The sequence below is a fragment of the Carcharodon carcharias genome, chromosome 7 (genome assembly GCF_017639515.1).
Source record: "Carcharodon carcharias isolate sCarCar2 chromosome 7, sCarCar2.pri, whole genome shotgun sequence".
NCBI classification, from domain to species: domain Eukaryota; kingdom Metazoa; phylum Chordata; class Chondrichthyes; order Lamniformes; family Lamnidae; genus Carcharodon; species Carcharodon carcharias.
The window spans coordinates 117,711,838-117,731,098 of NC_054473.1; the positions used below are offsets into that span (position 1 = coordinate 117,711,838).

General features: G+C 43.1%; 1 protein-coding gene across 6 annotated transcripts in view; it reads right to left on the reverse strand.

Annotated features, from left to right (window-relative positions):
- Positions 1 to 19,261, reverse strand: part of ndrg4 (NDRG family member 4) — a 178,586-nt gene that overhangs the window by 17,376 nt on the left and 141,949 nt on the right. For all 6 annotated transcript variants that reach the window (XM_041190933.1, XM_041190936.1, XM_041190932.1 and 3 more), the window contains 5 exons: positions 13,636 to 13,739; positions 12,573 to 12,629; positions 5,034 to 5,085; positions 3,012 to 3,059; positions 219 to 254 (listed from right to left, as the gene is read on the reverse strand). In XM_041190933.1, coding sequence (XP_041046867.1) covers positions 219 to 254; positions 3,012 to 3,059; positions 5,034 to 5,085; positions 12,573 to 12,629; positions 13,636 to 13,739 — 297 coding nt within the window. The remainder of the gene's footprint in view (positions 1 to 218; positions 255 to 3,011; positions 3,060 to 5,033; positions 5,086 to 12,572; positions 12,630 to 13,635; positions 13,740 to 19,261) is intronic.

The following is a 19,261-nucleotide window of genomic DNA, read 5'->3' on the forward strand; positions in this document are numbered from 1 at the left end:
AGTTATGGGCACAAATTTCCTCCTAGCTTCTCCTACTCTGTCACTGTAACTTCAGTACAAACTTGGTTTACGTGTTATGTTCTTAACTCTTGGAGCTTCGGCCCACAGTCTTCTGACTTATGTCAAAGAGCCTCAACCTAATTCAGGCTGGGAAGCTAGATAGAGAAAAATAAATCCTGTCTATATGAGAATCCAGACCGAGTTTGTGAACTACTAACCTGTGTGATCTGGGGCAGGCCACCAGAATCAGCCATCTGAAAAATAAAGCATCGTGAGTCATCACCACTTCTGCTATTTTTTTTCAACAGTTATCATTATCCATCATTACCCACAACTCACAGGAACATTCAGGTATGTACCTTTGCTTTTGGGCAGAAACTCTACAATTTAATTTTCTAGGAATTCCTATCAGCTTATTATGCCTTCTTCATTTATGCAATTGACATCCAGACCTATGACCCATCAATTTCAGTCAAGTAAATAAGGTGGTTCATCTCTTCCTCCGATCTACATGGCTTTGGTGGTTGAGTGTCCCATTACTGTCTGACTGGATTGGATGGATGTCCCATGTCTTTTAGAATATGGCCCATGGCAATTTGGATCTATTGGCTCAATGGCCTATTTCAAGGCTGAGTGCCCAAGGCAGCCAGGGCTGGTTGTGAGAATAATAGGGTGAATGTCTAATTGCAGTTTAGATCTGTTGGATAATTGTCCAATGGCAATTTGTTGGGCAAATGGCCCAGAACAGGCTTTGACAACTGTCTATCCTGTGACTTGGTATATTCTTCCAGCAAATTCACAATGTTCAGTGTGAGAATGTGACATGGTGATTTGGCTCAGTTTAATGAATGAGCCCATAACTGCCTAGTTCTCCTGAACAAATGAAGCTCATCACTGTCTTGCTGTCTGGCCTATGAATGAGGCCTATGATTGTCTGCTCCTGGTAAATGAATGAAGCACAACGGATTTGTTGGATGAGTAAGACCCTTGATTGTCTGACTCTGTGGAATTAATGAGGCCTTTGATTGCTTACTTGTTGTTTAATAAATGTGGCCCATGAATGCCTGGTTCTGTTGGCTGAGCGCTGGAACTGTTTCCTTCTCAGAGGGAGGCATTTCTCCCTCGCCTTACGACAACTGAGTCAAAAAGAGTCAAACTTGATAAAAAGTAGATGTTCCCAGAAATCAGCTTGGCTAGACATACTTATTCAAGAAAATATAAAATGACTGAATGAACTGCCCAAGTTGTTTGGCAGAGAAGCTTCCTCATCTAAATACAAAAGGAACCAATAGACTTGATCACTATAGAACCAAGACTAATGAATATGGAAAATGAGTTGCTGAAGCATATGTTTAACATTCAGCAAGAGGTTAAAGCAAAGTGAAAAATATCCAGTATGTAACTCTTTCGAGTACAAACACGTTTCCATCTGTTCCTATTCAAATGAAATTACATTGTTTCATAATTTGCCATTGTGAGATTTGAACTCTTGATCTTGGGGTTACAAGCCCAGTACCATAACCACTTGGCTATCATACCAGAACTATATCCAGTATGTATGTGAAGCCAGAAATTACAGCATCTAACTCAGCCCCAAACAACTCACCCTCTCATGAAGTGAATGATAACATTAAGACACTATTTGGTGCAAACACAGGCTTCTCAGATCTGCCTCATGTGGGTCTATATTTGTTCCAGGGATAAGGGATTTCAGCTGCGAGGCTAGGTTGGAAAAGTTGGTTGTTCTTCTTGGAGCTAAGGAGATTGAAAGGAGTTCCAATAGAGGTGCACATGTTTTTGACAACGTTTAGATAAAGTAGACAAAGGAAAGCTGTTCCCATTTGCTGAAGTTACAAGGACTAAGGGGGCCCAGGTTTAAGGTTTTAGGTAAAAGATGCAAGGGATGTGAAGACAAACTTTTTTATGCAGCGAGTGGTAATGACCTGGAACACTGTCTATGAGAATGGTGGAAGTGGAGACGATCAATGATCTTAAAAGGAAATTGAGGGTAAAATACTTGCAGGGCTATGGGGATGGAGCGGGAGAATGGAACTGACTGGACTGCTCTACAGAGAGCCAGCATGCGCTGAATGGCCTCCTTCTGTGCCATTATGACTCTATGCCCATATTCTTCTATTGGATGCAATGTTTCTCCCCCTATTCTTAAGGCGTTGACTCCATGCTGAGGTACAGTTTCATGGGTACCGAATGCTGTCCAGTCCCTCAATCAATTAGCCATTCTTCAGCAGGCTGTTCAACTGAGGAGGGTTTCACAGCTAAATCTAATTCCGTTCTCACTGTTACATGCCCTTCCAGCAGGTCGCAATTGATAGTGATTGGCTGACGCTGCCCCTCCCTAACTCAGGAGAACTAAAGTTAATCATAATTTTCTCACCACCTAAGGTCGAGTAACTTAGCACAGACAGGACATAGAATCGAAGTTCCTTACTGTTCTGTTGGCTCAGCAAATTAGGAGCTGCAACTACCAAATGAACTACCAGAGGAGCTTGGCCTGTGTTCTTTACATAATACAATCTACCTTGACAAGTAGGGTGAATATTCAGGGGCATCTTGTGGTGTTAAACCTTACCATAGCAAGTTGTGAAAATGAATTCAATAAATCTGGTAATTCATGGGCTAGCACCATGAAAAAAAGTGGCGATAGAGGCTGTCAGTTTGCAATTGAAAAATCCAACAGTAAAGGAAACTAGTCACTCCTTCCTGGCCTTGTTTATAAATGCTTGACTCTTAATGCTCATAGGGCATCAAGGTATAGGCAATAAATGCTGCCTTGTCAATGTTCCCCAAAACAAAAAAAAAACGAGTATGAATTACAAAAAATAAAAGGGTCACTATTTGAGATTAGACCCATGACACCCTTGCATCTTTACATCAGCAAGTAATCACACTAATTTAAGTCAACTGCAAAGAGATTGGTTGCTCTCTGATATTTTTAGATGAAAATAACTCCCATCTGTTTCAAATTATTGCTAATCCAGGGCATTGAATACCTTAAGGAAAGTTGTCTGAGTTGGGTCCAGTTTGGAGTTGCATTCCACCTGGGATTGAGAAGACAGAATTAATATAAAAGTGTGATGAGTGATAAAATGTGTGGACTGAGTATTAACACTAAGTCCACTTCCCAAAATGGGGGAAGAGTTTCTGTGGTCAATATATGCACCAACATTATACATATATTCATGAAGGTTTCCTCTGGTCAGTATTTTGGTTCAAAAAGAATAAGTATTTGTGATTTTGCTAGAAATGCTAACTGGAGGAAACGCTCATCGTACACGTACCAGGCCACTACTCACATCAACCAAGACACTTCTTCCCTCACTATCAGTTGTTTTCCATTTATTCTGTTTGTTGTGGGTTAATTTGCAGCCATACATATAATAGTAAGTTAAAAACATTGCAAGTAGCACACAGTCCCTGTAAGTATTACATTAACATCCTGTGACGCCTCCTGGTCATAATTTTCCCATCCCTTTGTTGATAACACACCTATTATTACAAAATAATATTCCCTCCATCTCATAGTGAGTAATGCCATGGGAGATCTACATATTGATCTATGGGCAGAATTTTTATCTCGTCGGGCGGGCACAGCCGCGAAACTGACCACTGCCCGCAATTGGGCCTCGACTGTGATTTCACCTGGCTGGCCAATTAACGGCCAGCCAGTATGAAAGGCACACTAAGAGCCTCAGCGCTGCTGGGGTGGGGGTAGGAGGAGCGTGAGCATTGAAATGTGCACATGCACAGGGTTGCGCTCAGTGAAAGCTCCCTGAAGGCATGCAGCTGCCTCAGGAGCTGAAGATTTTTAACATTAAAAACAAAGATTTCAAAGATGAGGAAAATATGTCCCCTCATGTGACTCTGTCACATGAGCAGGGACATTTTAAAAATAAGTTTTAAAATTTTTTATTGTTTTTATTTTTAATCACTGTTCGAAACCTCATCCCACCCGTGGATGAGGTTTCGCAAAAAATGCAAAGGCCACTTGGCCTATTCGCCAGCCCGCCAACTGTAAGGTTGGATGGGCAGTGAAAAATTCAATTTAATTAACTGATTAAGGGCCTTAATAGGCCTCTTAATTGTCAGCAGCCACACAGCAGCCTCTCCCGCACGCCCGCCAACCGTAAGATCACAAGAGTGCGCAATGACATCGGGATACTCGCCCGACGTCATTGCACACCATTTCACTCCGGTTTGGGTTGGGCGCACCCCTGCCCGTGGGGTGAAGAATTCTGCCTTATGTATATTACACAACAAGAATAGCACTTAACTAATTGTTCTGGATGCCATGCTCTAAACCTTTGTCCAGTTGGATTGAGGATTATTAGAATATCACTTAGAAGCTTCAATCTAATTTGGCAGTACTAGCAGGCAAACTAGTAGTACTATTTTAGTGGAGGACGTAATCCATTTAAAAGCAAACAGGTAAGACCAGTATCCCTTCCCCTTCAGGTACCATGCCTTAAGAGGGCATTGGCGACCATGGACTTCCATTATAAATTGCTTGGCAAAGTCCTGCAGTGCTTTGTCATTGGCTTCTGCTCTTTTATTGCCTGCTGTCAGACATATTGAAAGGATTTACAGACTGATAATCAACCTGTTTGGCCACAGTATGCATAGAGCTTCTATGGCCATCAAGTCCTGAAGTGGGACTTAAACCCAGAAGCTTCTAGCCCAGAGGTAGGGACACTGCCTCCAAAACCTGTATCAACCTAGTAAAACAGTGTCATAGATAACCCAGCCAAGCATGAAGAGTTGAGGGAAAGAGACATCAGTAGCAGTGCTCAGATTTGTAGTGGGGGAGACTTGGAGAGCGGATAGAACCCATGTCAGAAAGATGAGGACTACTCATTTGTTAATGAGGTGTTCCTGGGTTTTAGCCTGGTCTAGCTTTGAACAATTAGCCAGCACAATGAGTAATGCCTTCTTTTCCTCAAGGAGATGAATGTGGAGAAAATACCCTATAGTTTGTCCCAGCCACTGAGTGTGATGCAGTCACTGTCCATACTCACCACACCTTCCTCTGCTGGAGAATTGTCCCCCACCACCAGCATCACCGAACACCTGAAATACAACAGGCCATCAGCTTACATTCTTGAGTCTGCAGACAGTTCACAGACAGCCTGGCATGAGTCCACACCTCATTTCTCATCATGAGGCTAAGTGGGGCATTTGAAAAGGATCAGAGTAACGAAGTGAGAGCTCCCACTCACATTTTGCCCATGTGTTGTGTTGCAGATTGAAATAGTGAGCTGGCCCAGACACAGGGAACAAAGAGCGGAAAGAACTCATCAGGCGGTCTCTCTGCAGGCAACCTTTGTGCACCTCCACTCCTACAGAGTTAGATACATAAGCCTCAAGAAACAGTTCACTCACCCACGTTATCGGTGAAGGATAGCTTCAGTATTTAAGAATAAAGAGGAATAAAAGTAAGAGTTTCACTCTCCCAAAAGCTATTATCTTTCATGCAGTCTGTGCATAATCATTGACAAGGTCCACTATTCTCAGTCTGTAATTGAAGCCCCACTGTGACCAGCTGCTCAGAGTTTGGTAGGCGCATCTTTCGAAAGTTCGCCCTCTCTTATCTCCCTTGTAAGGGAAGTTTGTTTCCTCTGAGCAACACAACATGTTTACCCTGTCTTATGAGGCCAACATGTTGCACCATCAGGCTGCTCAGTGTGACACCAGCTATCACTCTCATTACGGCTCACTAATTCTTCAATTTTGTTCACAATCTCAAGCTAATTTCTTTCTTACTTACATGTCTCTCAGCAGCATTCTCTATATGAGAATGGATGAGGAATCAAGCTGCTTCCCAGCTAAAATCTTGCACAAGGAGAAGTGGCCTGGGTATTGTCAACTGAATATCTAAACTTTTTGTTCAGGAAACAGTTCACTCAATGCACAAGGAAAAGTGAGCAGAATTGGTGTCTTTCCACTCTGTACACAGTATCTGAATTAGTTGCAATAAGCCTTTCAGTGCCCTGGTGCCCTATGAATATCAGCAACTAACTTACACACATAGGACTGAATTTTATGCTAGGGGCAGGGTCCCCTCCCCCCACACCCCGCATGAAAGTTGGTGGCAAGCCTACATCCATTTGGCCTGCTCTCCCCCCAGCCAGTTAACAGCCATTAGGCTGTTAACTGACTTGAGACAGGCCTTCGCTCTCAACAGAAAGTCCCACCTCCAAGAGTTGCTGGCCAATTAAATGGCCAGCATCTCTCTTGCACCAGCAGTGCCATCGGGAGCAGTGGCCACTTTTGGGACTGCACGTAGGGATTGTTTGGGTGGGGGGGTGGGGTGGGGAGGAGGGGGTGTGTGTGTGGGTGGCAGAATTGTCAGGACAGGGGGCAGAGGAAACCTGGGTTGGGGGGGAGGATTACCTTGAGAAGGGGCCTTCAATTGCTACAGGGGGCCCGAAAAGGAGGCACCCACCTCCTGCCTGATCACTAGTCTGCTAGGTTTCACCTGGCGGCCTGAACACAAAGCACCAGCCTCCCCTGCTGTGGATAAAATCCCAGCGAGGGCAGGTGTGAGAGGCAGAGTTGGGCAGTGGGCACAGAGCCCAATTTTATTGCCTCCCCACCCACTATCCCACTCCCCCAGGTGGGTCGTCCTGGCCATAGAGAAACATGGAAATAAACAAATCTGCAGAAAATGGAAAGGATGGACAGAGTATAAATAAATAAATATTGAAAGTGAGCCTTTAATGAGAGCAATTGGCCTCAGCATCACATTCATGAATTCCTGGACTAATGAGAGTATGGGGGCTGTGGGGAGAGAGGAAGGTGAGTAATATGGAGGAATGGTCAATAACAGGGTCATTCACTCCTGCATGAGCATTCAGGCAAGGGTGTTGGCCTTCACACTGAGGCCAATGTCATAACCTCCTTCTTGTAACTTGCATGTGCAGAGCACCTTTTAACTAGCAAAATGTATCAAGGCACTTCACACAGGCGTAATCAGAAATAAATCAATGCTGAATCGAAGAAGGAAATACTGGAGAAGCAACCAATCAACTGCTCAAAAGGTGAGGTTTAAGGAGGGTCTAAAAACAGGAGAGGAAGGTGAAGAAGTTGGGCTACTTAGACAGGGTATTCCTCAGCATTGAATCTAGGTGACTGAAGTCACGGCTGTCAATGGTGTGGTGAAAGCTGGGGGAGGGGGAATGCACAAAATTTCAGAAGTGGAGGAACAGAGTTCTAAGGGTCTGTTTGGCTAAAGGAAGTTACAAAGTTAGGGACTTATCTGTGAGTATGGGTCGGGGGGTTGCGTGGGGAGGGGGGTGTGGCACCGAGGGGTGGTGAGATTGTTGAGAAAGAGAAGTCATTGCTGGAGATGCTCTGGTTATGACTGACAGGCAGAAGTGGAACCTTGTGTGGGCAGTCTCACTGAGCTAAACTAGAGAGAAGGGGCATTGAAAGAGGATGGTGTGATCAAGCCTGATGAAGAATGTAAGAAATGTTAAGGTGAGCATTGTGAGAATGTGGGTTCTCACAACCCATGTATTCCAATGTCTTGGGCTGTTTGTGAGATCAGCGCATGATTGGTTAAATCAGCTTTTAACCTTACTGAACAGGGATACTTTGTGAATTAGGCCTGAGGCCAAGATAACAATTTGAAGAAACATATGAAGGTCATTAATCTATGTCTTGAGGGTCTTGGGAGAAGTTGGTCTCGTCACTGGGTTAATTGTAATAAAGTGATTGAAAAGCTTAAGTGGACCATATAACCATGGTAACAATAATTACGAGAGGTTGAGATGGGTTAATGTATCCTCCTGACTCCATGTTGTTAATTTGATGCCACTTTTGTCTGTCTTTTGATGTATTGTGATTTAGTGGTACTATGCATGAAATGTAGAGAACAAAGGTAGAACTGGTAGAAGAGTTTTGCGTAAGCCACTGTATGTTGTAGTCGCACTGGATTGTAGAGTGCGGTGCACCTGAGTTCCTACAGCGAATTGTGAACTCAAAGAATCATGTCATCATACTGGAATCATGTGGCATGATTTGTTAAGTACTCATGTTGGATCACGTAACACAAGCTTGTTAAAGACCTGATTCTCTGGTTGTTACAACTGATGCCAATGCACTCTGGTGTTTAAAGTAACAAAATGAATTAGAACAAGAAAGCACTCCCAACAGGTGTCATAATCAGAGTCACAGAGAGTGTAATGACAATAGATTCAAATAATTTAGAGAGGAAGGGTTAGTGGGAGATAGTGTAGTAGTTTGCAAAGATGGAGGGGTTGGGATTTTCTTCGAGGAGGGGATAATGATGACAGTTTTGAAGGGGGAGAGGAATGGTCCCAGTACTTGAGGAGCAGAAACTGTTTACAATGCCAGCTAGGAAAGGGAATCAGATAATTAGTGGGAATGTGGGAGGGTCAACAGACAGGATGTCATGGACTAGATGAGCTCAGAGAGGACAACATGGGACAAAGGTGAAACTCTAGAAAAACAATGTGGGCTCAAGGCTAAGGCAAGGGAAAGGAGAAATCAGCAGATGAATGCTTGGTCTCAATCTTAATGACAAAGAAGGCCATGAGCTCGCCAAATTATTTGTTATAGGTGAGGGTGGAGTGCAGAGGAGATGGGTTTAAAGAGATGAATAGTAGTGGTGAAAAGAAGTTGAGGGTTATATATGCATGCCATCCTGAAACATTGCAGTTCTTCCAGAAGAGAGTGAGGCACAATAGTATTTTGTATGGTGCAAACTGATCTGGTGATGGATGGCTCAACGAGCTGTGCAGCAGACACACTAGTGTCTATACCCCTTGGATTTGAGGGAGAAAAGATGGGTCCATACCAGAGGGATCAATCAGGATGGGGGAGAGTAAGTATTTTACCAGTGGCAAGATGAAGCAGAGGGGTGGTTCAGCAGGTCAATTGCTGCAGAAGTATCAATGTGAATGGAGGGCCATTGGAGGTTAGGCAGTAGCATCCTGAAAGTGAAACTGAAACAGAAGCATGTATAGAAGGAAGTGATCTTGAGGGGTGGTGAGGGATACAAGTGACCAGAGATGCTCTTGTCTATGATAGACATTATTAAAGCAAAGAACACAAGAGAATGCAAGGTTGTAGATATAGCTGTGAATATGAATAGATGAGGTTAGTTGGAGCAGAGGTTTAAAGGAACACCAAAGACGATCAGTTCAGAGAAGAGAGGACATGGAGAGCTGAAGCGAAGACTGACGATGTGGAGATGTTCAGTCCAGTGGTTTGGAAGGGCTGTCGAAAATGGGGATTTTAAGAGAAAGTCAACAGGGTTCAAAGAAGGGAAGTGCTCAAAGGAGAATGTACCAGGGGCGTAAGGGAAGAGATCAAGGTGTGATTTGGTGACCAAGTGGTTTGGAAAGTCCCTGTGTTGGAAACTATAGCCAGATAGGGAGACTTCATTGAGAGGAACAATTCATAATAAGGTCAAGGAGAGATGAGCCTCGTTTGCAAGTAAATAGACATTCTGGAGGAAGATGTGGAGAGGGTCTGATATTGTTATTCCTCTGGAAGAGACCAAGGGAACTGTGATAGAAGGGGTGAGTGGGGACAAGGAAGAGATTGGTGAGGTTAACCCTCAGTGGGTGCAATGGTCAGAAAAATTGGTGAGAGAGGAGAATGGGACAGTTTGATGCTGCTGGTCAGGAGGCAGCAGTGATGCCCTAATGGGTGAGTGCAGAATGCTGGGACAGGTACATCTGGTAGCTATGTTATCAGAGGAAGATCCAAGCCTCGGACAGCAACAGATGAAGTGATAGGTTGTGGAGCAAGTATCCGAGAGGAGAGAAATGAAAGGTGATGTGACCAGGAGGCTAAGAGGGATAAAAGCTAGCAGTTGGAAATGATGGACTCAGGTCTGGAAAGGCCAAAATGTGCATGTGATGGATACAGAGGGATTTCAGCTCACAAATGCACAAACAGGGGAGGGAGGAGAAAATAATATTAAAGCCTAAAATTAAAGTGATATTTTCTTTTTAAAGAAAATACTTCAAACATGGACAAAAGAGATGAACTCCAGAGGTGAGATGAAAATGACTGCCCTTGACATCAGGGCAGCTTTTGATGAGAGTGACATCAAGGAGCCCTAGCAAAACTGGAGTAAATGGGAATCAGGGGGGAAACTCTCCGCAGTTTGGAGTCATACCTAGCACAAAGGAATATGGTTGTGGTTGTTGGAGGTCAGTCATCTCAGCTCCAGGAGTTCTTCAGGTTAGTGTCCTAGGTCCAACTATCTTCAGCTACTTCATCAATGACCTTCCTTCCAACATAAGGTCAGAAGTGGGGATGCTCGCTGATGATTGCACAATGTTCAGCACCATTCACGACTCCTCAAATACTGAAGCAGTCCATGTCTAAATGCAGCAAGACCTGGGCAAAATCCAGGCTTGGGCTGACAAGTAACATTCGTGCCACACAAATGTCAGACAATGACCATATCCAACAAATCACAATCTAACCATCGACCCTTGGCATTCAATGGCATTACCATCGCTGCATCACCCAATATCAACATCCTGGGGATTACCATTGACCAGAAACTGAAATTAACTAGCCACCTAAATACTGTGGCTACAAGAGCAGGTCAGAGGCTAGGAACCTTGCAGCAGGTAACTCACCTCCTGACTCCCCAAAGCCTGTCCACAATCTACAAGGCACAAGTCAGGTGTGTGATGGAATACTTTCCCCTTGCCTGGATGAATGCAGCTCCAACAACACTCAAGAAGCTTGACATCATCCAGGGCAAAGCAGCCCACCTGTTTGGCACCCCATCCACAAACATTCACTCCCTCCACCACGGATGCACAGTAGCAGCAGTGTGTACCGTCTACAAGATGCACTGCAGAAACTCACCAAGGCTCCTTTCTCAGCACCTTCCAAACCCATGACTACCATCTAGAAGGTCAAGGGCAGCAGATACATGGGAACACCACCACCTGAAAGTTCCCTCCAAGTCACTCACCATCCTGATTTGGAAATATATCGCCGTTCCTTCACTGTCGCTGGCTCAAAATTCTGGAACTACCTCCGTAACAGCACTGTGGGTGTACCTACACCACATGGACTGCAGCAGTTCAAGAAGGCAGCTCGCTACCACCTTATCAAGGGCAATTAGGGATGGGCAATAAATGCTGCCTAGCTAGCGAAGACCACATCCCTTGAATGATTAATTACAAAAAAGTGACAGCGATATTACTCCTCACATTGGGGTCAGTGACTGGTCCACTCACCTCATACTTGTGCCAGTGACAGGGTGTTTAGCCAATGATGGGAATACTTATCCTCACACCAGGGTCAGTGACAGGGTGATTTGCCCCTCATAATGGGATCAGTGTCTGGAATACTGCACTCACCTCACACTGAGGTCAGTGACAGGAACACCCATCCTCACACTGGGGCCAGCAACAGAGTGATTTCCCCCTCACACTAGAGCTAGTGACAGGGTGATTTGCCCCTCACATTGGGGTCAGTGACTGGAATACAATCATCACTTCACACTGGGGACAGTGATGGGAATACTCATCCTCACACTGGGGCCAGTGATGGGGATATTCCTTCTGTCATGAAGCTATTAATGTATATAATGTTATTGGAATTTTTTTTTAAATAGAGGTTTAGCCTGTGTGTGTGTTTTAATTGGATTAAAGCCAGCTAGTCTGGGTGCTTTGTTGTATAATAATTTTGAGATGGAAACAGAGGTAAAGAGTATATTTGCATTTTTTTTGAATAAAGCATTCAAAAGGGGAATGATCTTGCACCTAGCTAGGAGAGACCAAGCAATGTTTATATTACTTATAAAATTGGTACTATGAAAGCAGTTCAAAGGTCCTAGTGATACAATGAGAAGTTACATTCAAAGAGAAGTGCTGGGTATAACAGAAAGCAGTTTTGTGTGTGCAGAGTGGAGGCATGTAACATCAAAGCAGCTGTAAGCCTCCTACTGTCTGCAAAGGAACCAAACTGAAAGGAACCTCCTTTTGAATTTGTAAGATGAAAATGCTTTGCCTGGTGTCTGGTTAGGTCTATGGGTTGTTATTGCCTTAGTAGAGATTAGTTTGGGAATTTGTTAAAAAGATATGATACCAGTAATTTGTAGCTATGTGTATATGTTTAACTTGTGTAAATTAATAAATGTCTCATGTAGTTTGATATAAAAACCTCTCGCGAACTGGTGGTCTTATTCCTGATGTTAGAGCTTCATCTCAAACATACCATTTGAAAATATAGGTCATGACAGTTGTTTAATGTTTCCCAATGGGCTTTTAAATAACAGCCTTTACCAATTGCTGTGTCATAATACCTCTCACACTGGGGCCAGTGACAGCGATTGTTCCCTTCACATAGGAGTCAGTGACAGGGATACTCCCCTTCATGCTGGGGCCAGTGATAGGGATGTTCACACCAGGACAGAAATGGATCAGGATGTAAGAATAAGGAATGATTCAGTGTTTTGGAATTTTTGACAATAAATAGAATACAAAACTGTGTGGCTATAGACAGACTGAAGTGTTGGAGAGGATGATAATCCAAGGGGAGAACTGAATACTTACTGCAGAGTCTTGGCATTGGCCACGGTTCCAGGTCTGTTCATTTCCAAATCCCTGCGACTGTGGAGAAGAAGAAAGTGTTACTATTTTTAAATAGGAGTCATATTTTGCTTCCATTTTCATTTCTTCAAAAGTGAATGTGGGATGCCCTGAGCCACGGATTTTTATCAGGGTGCAGGCTGATGCAAAGAAGATTAGCTTCTGCTGCACTCTCTTCCCTTCTCCTGGGACAAAGGATCTGTTGATAACTGCCCCCTAAATGTAATCCCAGCTAAGAGATGGTGAAACGCAACTGGTATCAGGGGCTGCGAAACAAACATGTAAGCCTTCGAAGTGTTAAATCATACTTGATCCGAGCAGCTGAGTGATGATCTGCTGTTACATCATACAGAAATTTACAAGGTCAGACCAGCACAAAATCAAATGGGAAACTGGACTAAACTGGTCCAGTCACAGGACTGGCACAATGGGCTGAATTACCTCTTTTTACACTGTTGTTTCAGAAGATTCAAAGTTGGAGCAAGGAGTGCAATTTATAAATATGAAAAAAGCCCCAAGCTCATTTGATTAAATATAATGGCTCTAAATGCCCGCGAACCAATATCTTTTCCAAAGTGAGGTCAAAACAAACAGGCTTTTCCATTTTTACTATCATTTTCACTATGGTGAAATTTGTGCTCAAGGGGATGTCAGCCCTCACTACTCAGCCCTGACTTTAGGCCAGTATTGCCTGAATGAGCTGTGTCTGTGGAAATGTTGTCTGTACTGAGTAATATCGGTGACAATGTTGTCCTTATAAGGGTGTATCTGTGGCAATATTACTTGTAGTTAGGGGTGTCTGTGACAGCATTTCCTGTACTGAGGAGTGTGACAGTGTTAGCGATATCGAGAAGTGTTTGTGACAGCATTGCCTGTACTGCGGAATGTCTATGACAGTGTTAGCGATATCGAGAAGTGTTTGTGACAGCATTGCCTGTACTGCGGAATGTCTATGACAGTGTTACCTATATCAAGGAGTGACTGTGACAGCATTGCCTGTACTGAGGAGTGCCTGTGACAGTGTTACCTGTTGTACATGTTCCAGAAGAGCTGCAGATTGCTCTGGTTGACGTTAGCTCCTATCTGCTGTCGGAGGCTCTGCACCAGCTCCGTATTGTTCATCAGTTCCTCCTGAGACAGGAGGTAGAAACACCGTTACACTCCACTCTGCTGACTACCATCTCCACCTCCTGCTTTTTCCAGAAAAGGTCTCTTTCCTTCTCTCTTCTCTTAAATTTTCTGCTGGGTACCACAGCACGGGCACAGGCTGCCCTGTAGTACCTCACTGAAGTTGGCATTCTTAGAGTATGGGACCAGTCAGCAATCAGAATCAGGTGTACTAGCTAATTTCATTCCCTCAAGCCCTCCCCATTTCCCCACCATTGTGTCCTGGACACCAACTGTAGCCCTTATTTGATCATTGTGGCACGTATTAATTCAACAAAAGAAACACTTAAGTTTATACAGCAACTTATCATATCTCAAATGCTTCACATACAATGAATTGTTTTGAAGAGTAGGGTTTTGTTGCTTGATAAGCTAATGAGGCAGCCATTTTACAGACAGAGATCTAACAGACAGCAAAGATTATTCATCCGTTTCAAGTGATGTTGTCCAGGATGCCAGCACACGCCAGGAGTCAAACTTGCAAACATAGGCTGTTTAATATTTCCAGAGCTTCTTCGCCAGAGCCTTTGAGTGAGTGCTTTCTGAACTTCTATTTAATGAAAATACCTGAATGTTTGGATTTAGATGAGCTCTGACATGCATAGTCATAGCCAGCTATGGCTATAGGGTTACAGCAAAAGGAATGGAAAAACTTTTTTGAGGTTTTACACAGTTGGGGCAGCTAGATAGTGGGGGAGGGGGGGGTGGTTTTGGGGGATTGGCAATGTTAGACTGGAACTTTCTGCCCACAGCATGGGTATTTTAATCCACTTAAATCTTGCTCCACTTAAAGCATTTAAATTGTGTATTCTGCTCAGTGAAGATTGAACACTCAAACTGAGGACAGGTGGAGAACCCTATAAACATTCCAAAGGTATCAGATAAGCAAGGAGCTAACGGGAGGAACGATCTTGTAACAGTCTCTAACACGAGGGACAAAGTATTTGAGAAACTAATGGGACTAAAGGCAGACAAGGCGCCAGAACCTGATGGCCTGCGTCCAAGGGTCTTAAAGGAAGTGGCTGCAGAGATAGTGGAGGCATTGATCGAAATAATCCAGAACTCACTGGATTGCGGGAGATTGGAAAAGCGCTAATGTGATGCCCCTGTTCAAGAAGGGAAGGAGACAAAAGAGCAGAAAGCTAACATCTGTCGTTGGGAAAGTACTTGAGTCCATTATTAAGGAAGAAATAGCAGGACATTTAGACAAGCTTAATGCAATCAAACAGAGTCAACATGGTTTTGTGAAAGGGAAATGAAGTTTGACAAATTTACTAGAGTTCTTTGAGGATATAACAAGCAGAGTTGATATAGGGGAACCAGTAGATGTAGTGTATTTGGATTTCCAGAAGGAATTCGATAAGGTGCCACATAAAAGGTTATTACACAAGTTAAGAGCACATGGTATTGTGGGTAATGTATTAGCATGGATTGAGGATTGGTTAACACACAGAAGACAGGGAGTCAGGATTAATAGGCCTTTTTCAGGTTGGAAAGATGTAACGAGTGGAGTGCCACAAGGATCAGTCCTAGGGCCTCAAAACTTACTATCTATATTAATGACTTAGAGGAGGGGGCAGAGTGTAATGTATCCAAATTTGCTGATGATACAAAAATAGGTGGGAGGGCATGTTGTGATGAGGGTGTAAGGAATTTGTAAGGGGATGTATATAGGTTGAGTAAGTGGGCAAAAATTTGGCAGATGGAGTTTAATGTAGGAAAGTGTGAGGTCATGCATTTTGGTAGGAAAAATCAAAAGGCAGGCTATTATTTAAATGGAGAGAGACTCCAAAAAATACAGCACAGAGGGATCTGGGTGTTCTTGTGCATGAAACACAAAAGGTTAGCATGCAGGTACAGCAAGTATTTAAGAAGGCAAATAGAATTTTGGCCTGTATTGCTAGGGGGTTGGAATTTAAAAATAGGGAAGTCTTGTTACAACTGTACAGAGTGTTGGTGAGACTGCACCTGGAGCACTCTGTACGGTTTTGGTCCTTGTATTTAAGAAAGGATATACTGGCATTGGAGGCAGTTCAAAAGAGATCTATTAGGTTAATTCCTGAAGGGGTTGACTTATCAAGAACGGCTAAACACGTTAGGCCTTTATTCATTAGAGTTTAGAAGAATGAGGGGTGATCTTATTGATATGTACAAGATTCTGAAGGGGCTTGACAAGGTAGATGTTGAGAAGATGTTTCCGCTAGTGTGGGAATCTCAAACTAGGGGACATAGTTACAGAATAAGGGGACACTCATTTAAAACTGAGATGCGAAGGCATTTCTTCTGTCAGAGGGTAGTGAATGTCTGCAATTCTCTACCTCAGAGAGTTGAGGGCTATAAGGAGTTGGCATGAAAGAGGAGTTGAGGCCTGGGGCAGATCAGCCATGATCTTATTGAATGGCAGGGCAGGCTTGAGGGGCCAAATGGCTTACTCCTGCTCCTATTTCTTATGTAGGTGCCAGAGTTATCAGGATATCTGCTCAAGGCTGGAGAGGAACTTGCAATGGGAGGGGGAAGATCATGGTCCATGTAGATATCAACAACATAGGTAAGACTAGGAAAGAGGCTCTGCAGAGAGAGTATGAGCAATTAGGCACTAAATTAAAAAGCAGGACCTCAAAGGCAATAATCTGGATTATTACCTGAGCCACATGCAAATTTGGCATAGGGTAAATAAGGTAAGAGAGCTGAATGCGTGGCTGAAAGGTTAGTGTGAGAGAAATGGGTTTTGATTCATGGGGCACTAGCACCAATACTGGCAAAATTGTGAGCTATACCGTTAGGACGGTCTACATTTGAATCGTCCTGGGGCCAGTGTTCTAGAAAGTCTTATAACTAGGGAAGCTCAGAGGGTTTTAAACTAACCAGAGGTGGGAAGGGATCATGTTGGGGAAGATTGAATAACTTAAAGGGAAATGATAAGGTAATAGATCAAGGTAGCAATAAAGGTAATGATAATCAGGGTAGGCAGGAAGGGACAGTGATTCCAAACTTAAGCGTGTGCCAGCAGATAGGGTCAGAGTTTACAAAAACAGTAAAACAAAACTGAATTAAAGGCTCTGTTTCTGAATGCCTGCAGCATTCACAATAAAATAGAAAATTTTGAGCTCAAATAAATCTGATAGCCATTACAGACATAGCTACATGGAAACCAAAGCTGGGACCTGAATATCTAAGGGCATGTGTCGTTCAGGAAGTACAGGAGGATGGGAAAATGTGGTTGGGTAGCTCTGTTAATTAAAGAGGGCATCAGGATTGCAGTGAGAGATGACCTTAGTTCTAAAGGTTAAGATGTAGAATCAGTTTACATGGAACTCAGAAACAGCAAGGCATAGCAGAGCCAATTGCATGATTTGAATAAGAACAGGGAAGTTCTCTCAGTGTCCTGGCCAATATTTGTTCTTCAACCAACATCATTAAAACAGATTATTTGGTTGTTTATGTTATTGCTGCTTATGTGCAAACTTCAAAAGCAAGTCATTGGGTGTGGAGCACTTTGGCAGATTCTCAGAATTCTGAAATTCTCTAAAAGTTTCTGTATTAAATGCAAATTTGTTTCTCACTGATGTACTAGGCATCATTTTAAATGAAAATTTACTTGGAAATAATCCATTTTCAGTTCACATCGTTCATCAAATAAGTCAATATCTGGACTTTTTCAAACACCCCCAAACTCATAAGACATACTGTATACTAATTCTCACACTGTTTGTTAACTCTGACACTATAATTACCACACTGTTCTCTAGTTGGCTCACAGTATCCTATCACAGTATATCCTAACTCTTATACTCTATCCCTAATCTTTATCCAAATTATTACATTGTACCCTAACTCTTCCCGTCTGGTAAGATCTAATACAATACTCTCCACTTGCCTTGTTGAGTGCAGCTCCAATAACACTCAAGAAGATCAACACCATCCAGGACAAAGCAGCCCACTTGACTGGCACTCCATCTACCACCTTAAACATTCACTTCTTCCACCACTGACGTACAGTGGCAGCAGTGTGTACCATCTACAAGATGCACTGCAAAAACTCACCAAGGCTCCTTAGACTGCACCTTCCAAACCCAAACCCAGACTGCTACTATCTAGAAGGACGAGGCCAGCAGATGTATGGCGACACCACCACCCGGCGGTTCCCCTCCAAGCCACACACCAAGCGGATTTGGAAATATATTGCCACTCCTTCACTGTTGCTGGGTCGAAATCCTGGAACTCACTCCCTAACAGCACCGTTGGTGTACCTACATCACATGGACTTCAGTGGTTCAAGAAGGCAGCTCACCACCACCTTCTCAAGGGCAATTAGGGATGGGCAATAAATGCTGGCCTAGCCAGCAATGCTCACATCCCATGAATGAATAAAAACAAACACTCTGTTTTGATCACGCATTCTACCTATGATATAAATTTAGCCGATCACATCTGGTGCCTTTGTCAGTCTGCAGCCTCTCAATCCAACTTTATCTCCGATTCCAACTCTGTAAATGTGCTGTCTGAAGAGCCAAATACTACTTTACCAAATAGTTTCAGCTGCTGTCATTCCACCTTCCCTTTAGCTGCTGCTTCTAAATCTGTCACTTGCAATTAGATGCAAATTCACCCCTCTTTCAAATGATGGTACAGTTGAAAGCTGTATCTGAGAAAGTTGGTTTTTGAAATTCATTTTTCTGCACCAATTCTTACATCATTGTTTTTCATAAAGAGCCTTCAATGCTCAACTGAGGTCGACCTTCTGACTGACATTGAACTTTATCCTTGTCTGCTCTGTAAGATCCTCTCCACTTCCATAAAATCTCTGATCCCATTGCTCTCATTATGTTTGCCTCTTAACTTAACTCTGTCCTTCATCACCACTTCACAATCTCTTATCCAACTTAATTTTCCCTTCTCCTTGAAAATTTCCTTATGTTCAACTTATCCCCAAGAAAAGTGAACCTTCTTATCCTTCTGTACTTCTACCTACAGTCCTATTGTTATTGTATCTAAAGTTATGGGAGATGCTGTTAACTTTTGAATTATCCACCACTTAGAAAATCCTGACCTTAATCCATGATTTCCAATGTGATATTTGGTACAGCTGTTCCACTGGTGATCATAATCTCCATGTTACTTAACTCTGGAATCTTTGAACATTGTGAACACTTGAACATTGCCATAGGCGACCCCAAAAGCTTTTACAGAACTTGCTACCATGCACTTTTAAACAAATTGCATTATGTGGTTTCCTGCTAAAACTATGTTCAGGCTATCTAATTTTCTCCCAATCATTCAGTGCCATTGTTGACAGTGCACCCTTTATAAGTTTATTCTAGCCTCTATCTTGCTCTTTTCCTTCATATCAGTAACTTTCTTTATTTAACATCCAAGCCTATCCACTCTTTTGCTGGTGATTCCATTGTAATTAATGTCCCTTCATATCACACAGACTTAATTCGATGGTTGAATCACTACAACTTGGTATTTTTTTAAGCCTTTTG